The sequence below is a fragment of the Raphanus sativus genome, chromosome 2, assembly GCF_000801105.2.
Source record: "Raphanus sativus cultivar WK10039 chromosome 2, ASM80110v3, whole genome shotgun sequence".
Taxonomy (NCBI): domain Eukaryota; kingdom Viridiplantae; phylum Streptophyta; class Magnoliopsida; order Brassicales; family Brassicaceae; genus Raphanus; species Raphanus sativus.
The window spans coordinates 19,221,272-19,224,914 of NC_079512.1; the positions used below are offsets into that span (position 1 = coordinate 19,221,272).

The 3,643-nt window shown below is 33.7% G+C and overlaps 1 protein-coding gene across 1 annotated transcript; it reads right to left on the reverse strand.

Annotated features, from left to right (window-relative positions):
• Positions 1-605: 605 nt before the first annotated feature.
• On the reverse strand, positions 606-3,286 carry LOC108840273 (peroxidase 58). The gene is made up of 4 exons (XM_018613109.2): positions 3,032-3,286; positions 2,222-2,419; positions 1,451-1,616; positions 606-1,269 (listed from the first exon to the last, which is right to left on the reverse strand). The coding sequence occupies exons 1-4, from the start codon at positions 3,239-3,241 to the stop codon at positions 854-856; spliced, it is 990 nt and encodes a 329-aa protein (XP_018468611.1). The 5' UTR covers positions 3,242-3,286; the 3' UTR covers positions 606-853.
• Positions 3,287-3,643: the final 357 nt, after the last annotated feature.

Consider the following 3,643-nt stretch of genomic DNA (forward strand, 5'->3'; position numbering starts at 1 on the left):
ATATTCTTAATAATTATATTTTAAAAATTTCGAATTTTATTATTTGTTCAAATATTTTATATGGATAAAAATGTCTTTTGACATTTAATGAAGTGTATTTTTCAAAAACTAAAAAAGAAAGGGTTATTTTCAAATTTTAAACTATCAATAGAGTATTTTTCAAATTATCCCAAAGATATTATTTATAAATGGTGTCGAATTTAAGGAATGAAAAGGAATTAATTATTTTCATTCCTTATAAATGGTGTCAAGTTTAAGGAATAAAAAAGAATTACCCATTCCCACTCATTCTTTAGGTCACCAGTTAGAGCCTGAATTTGGTATTAGCAATAGTGGAATCCTATTTATAATGCTCACTAACATGCTGGTGGCAAGTGCCTCTCTTAAAACTTCCTCTCTACCTTCACCCCTTGGGTCAGAGTGACATGCAAAAGATGTTTTAGTCAGATTTCTTGGTTCACATATATCAATTCTAAACGATTTTGAAAACAAAAAAAAATATAGAATTTTGTGTCATTTCGATTACTGATTTCTCATCAGACCGTGTTTGTTTCATGACTACAAGTGAGATTTTACCCAAAAACTCCCGGTTAATATTATTTCCATCATACCTTTTTGTATATTATTGGTCCACTTAGAGGTTCTATTTAACCCTTTAGAAAAGAAATTATGATTTCACAACTATTCAGAAAAAATATATTCAATAGTAGTAACAATGGGATGCTTAGCCTTAATAGTAAAACAGAATCCAATGAAGAAAAAGGTTGTGGAAAAGCACAAATTAATACCACTTATTTCATGTATAACAACACGTAAAATTTGATCACTTGAAGATGCATTTATGCAAATCCAATTAGTTGATCCGTCTGCAGTCTCTACGAATCTCTCCTTCAGTTCCTGTGAGAGTTCTTACATTTCCCATCTTGATCATGCCTCTCGCAAAATCTCTAAAGAACTCACTTTGGTTCTCTGCGAAACGATTCACCAAAGATACAGTAGGCGCTCCTGTCGAAGAAAATAGGATTTGGTCTGATTCCATTACTCCACGGTTGTTTTGAAGGTTCCTGAAATAGTCGTTATCAAATGAGTCAGGGCTCGTAGAATCAAGATTGACCCTGGTGGTGCCACTTCCGCCCTGCGGGCACTGTCGTCGCAAAGTTTGTAAGAATTCCGGTTCAATACTCGGGTCTGACTGTCCGTTGTTACCACTAAAGTTGTAAAGACGGTTGGTTATCACTACACACTGCACCCTCCCGAAGGTATGAGCACCTGTACATTTATTAGGTTTCAAAATTTCAATTAAACTCATCGTTTCAATTTACTATTGAAGTCCAGATCTTTATACGTATAATAAATTATAATCATATAATAAATTATAATCATATTTCTATATGACGGCCAATGATACATAGAAAGAAAAAAAGAATTAAGACGTGAATGTGCATATTACCAGACAAAGCGACGAGATCGGTAGTGTCAAGATCATGTACCGAGAACTTAGAGGTAAGGATGTCAAGAGAGTCACCCGCGAGTGGAAGTGAAGCCGCCGCGTCTGCACTATTTGCAGTCCGACCATCTCTCCTTCCTAACAATACGTCCCATGACGGTCCTCCCGCCTTGAATGTAACGAACATCAAAATATATATACTGATTTTAGAAAGTGTATTAAATTTTAATGCACCAGTTAAAATATCACATTCGTTGGATCGGACGGTATACTTTTTAAGATTAAGAAAACTGTATTTAGTAGATAACAAGGTTGTAAAATGCCGGTCTAATAGAATGTTAATTATGTATTTATATAATCAATAAACAAACCAGAAAATGGGCCGGTCTAATAGAATGTTAATTATGTATTTATATAATCAATAAACAAACCAGAAAATGGGTATTTGTTTCAATTGTGTTTTTTCTCTATAAATGGTTTTCTCATAGTTAATTTGTGTCTGTTCACAATATGTATGTTAAAATGTTTACGTAAGACTTAAGAAACTGGAACATAAATTCATGTTACTTTTATTTTTTCATTAACTATTGATTAGTATTCATTATTATTTTTTAACTGATTAGTATTCATCGTAAAGAAATATTTTCAGAAATTGTTTTAGTTGATTAACCGTTTCTACTTTTGGTCTCGTAATGATTTCTACTAATCTTGTCGCTAATGCAAGCTGTGGACAAAACTGAGAGCACGCATATTTTGAGAATTATATTACATTACCAGTGAGACGGAAATTTCAGCTGCGATAGCAAGGATATCGGCACAAGAAACAATTCCAGGGCAAACGTTCTCGAGAGCAGTTTTAATATCATCGATCACCTCGAAACCGTCTAGAGAATTAGCGTTTTGTAAAACTCCCTTTTCACCCTCTACTCCATCCGCCGGTGCAGCGTCCAATAGTACCGAACCATCGCACCCCTGTGATTCACACATTTTAAGGTCAATGTTGTATGCATAAATATATTTTTGCACAAGCATGTCTATAATTTTCTCTGTCTTTTTTTTTTCTTGAACACATTTGGATCCGCTATAATTTTCTTAGTCAAAGTCTAATATTTATGATTAAGTAGTTTACTTACGGCCATGTAACTTAGTTATCCCATGATTAGAGAAAGGCCAACAAAAAGAAATACTTTAGTTTGGGTTTGGAAACAATGTTACTATCTTTTTTTGACACTGTTACTATCTTAATATGTATTCGAATATATAATTAAACATAAGAATTTCAAATTTGATCTTCAAAATCAACGAATCCACTAAACTCTTGTGCATCACACATTACAACGCGCAGGTAATTTCTGGTCAGTCAATGAATATGAACCCCCTTTTTGTCAAGGAATATGAACTAGTAATACCTAATAGAATCAAAATAAATAAAAATGTGATCTTGTCAATATAATCTATCACATGTAGGTGGTGCTGGTTTAGATGCAACAATCATGATAGTATTTCTCAACATGGAAACTGAGATCCCATGCATTGAAACAATCGGTTTCATCATAACCCCTAATGAATAGAATTAGATCTTACGTTCACGAAACAATCGTGAAAGTGAAGGCGCATGACTTTAGCAGGGAGTCTGACGTCGCTACGGCTTGCTTGCTCGATCAATCCCCGAGCAATGACTGTGACATTAGGGCAGGTTGTGGAGTAAAAATCAGAGGTAAGCTGAGCATAACCCAAACCCCCAAAGATCAAAATCGAAAGCAAAAGTGCGGGAATTGTATTGCTCAGACCCATTTTTGGAATCTCTCCGCTTTTTAACCAAGAGATAAGAAGGCTAAAGGAATTCGTGGGTTGATGCTAAAAGAAAGACACCCGTAACCTTTTATAGAGAGCTTATACCTAACGTTAGAAGAAAATTCTACATATTCTGGGAAGCTTACAAAAACTTCAGTGTGCTATAGACTTTTACTTTTCTTTTGTAAAAATCATATTGTAATGATTGTCTCTTTAATTAGTTGCCTTGGTAAAGTATACAAATATAAAGATTCTGAGTAGCCTCAAAACGAACATAAAACATGTGTTTATGTTTTAAGTGTTTTGGATTAAAATCACAGATGATTATTTAGAACACCGTAAATAATATGTATATATATATAACTCGTTATTCATATCTAATCCAATTTTTCAGACTATACG

Bases quoted from the DNA above. Each gene is read 5' to 3' on its own strand.
- LOC108840273 (XM_018613109.2), bottom strand. From the start codon at position 3,241: ATGGGTCTGAGCAATACAATTCCCGCACTTTTGCTTTCGATTTTGATC. The intron at 2,420-3,031 runs GTAAGATCTAAT...TGTGAATCACAG, and splicing joins TTCACGATTGTTTCGTGAAC to GGGTGCGATGGTTCGGTACT. The intron at 1,270-1,450 runs GTAATATGCACA...ATAAATGTACAG, and splicing joins CGATCTCGTCGCTTTGTCTG to GTGCTCATACCTTCGGGAGG.